The sequence below is a fragment of the Penaeus monodon genome, chromosome 32 (assembly GCF_015228065.2).
Source record: "Penaeus monodon isolate SGIC_2016 chromosome 32, NSTDA_Pmon_1, whole genome shotgun sequence".
Taxonomy (NCBI): Eukaryota; Metazoa; Arthropoda; class Malacostraca; order Decapoda; family Penaeidae; genus Penaeus; species Penaeus monodon.
In genome coordinates this window covers 35,773,569-35,774,154 of record NC_051417.1, presented here as the reverse complement: position 1 = coordinate 35,774,154, position 586 = coordinate 35,773,569, and the positions used below count along the sequence as shown (strand labels likewise).

The 586-nt window shown below is 38.7% G+C and overlaps 1 protein-coding gene across 1 annotated transcript in view; it reads right to left on the bottom strand.

Annotated features, from left to right (window-relative positions):
- The window catches only part of LOC119593658, a 15,450-nt gene that overhangs the window by 13,188 nt on the left and 1,676 nt on the right, over nt 1-586 (bottom strand). The window contains exons 2-3 of the mRNA XM_037942609.1: nt 328-548; nt 17-53 (exon numbers count right to left, since the gene is read on the bottom strand). Coding sequence (XP_037798537.1) covers nt 17-53; nt 328-548 — 258 coding nt within the window. The remainder of the gene's footprint in view (nt 1-16; nt 54-327; nt 549-586) is intronic.

Here is a 586-nt window from a genome sequence, read left to right as displayed (position 1 = left end):
CGAAGCTCCCCTGTGCAGGTCCCAGGTCTCTACACTGCCTTCCACTCCAGGCTCTGTAATAATGATTGTAATAATAGTTGCCTTCTGAGTGTTATCTCCATTGTCATCAACAGCTTAATAAAAAATGCATATCATATAATGAAGCATATAAGCTTGGTACTGGATGTCAATACACAATTACAATTTCCTTGAATCTATATTAATGACTTCTTGATTGATATTCTTTTCTTACTGATGTAAATATATATTATGATGCAGAAAAAACAAAGTTTATAAATCTCCACGGATAATGAAATCCTTGGTAAGTTAACGCTTTCACCAACTAACCTGTGAAAAGATCTCCAAGAACAACGTTTGCTGAATTAAGAAGTTCCCTGGACCCAGTGCGAATCTCTAAGACCAAGACAGCTCTTCTGGTAGCTTCACCTTCTATAATCCATTCACAATCAAAGGTGGGTGAAGGGGAGGCAGGCACCAGGCGAGACCGACCCACAGTCTTGGTAATTTTGTTACTACTGCTACTGCTGCTATTGGCGCTTTTCTCTTCGCTGTTAAGAAAAGGGATTAATCAATATTTTTTTACAGG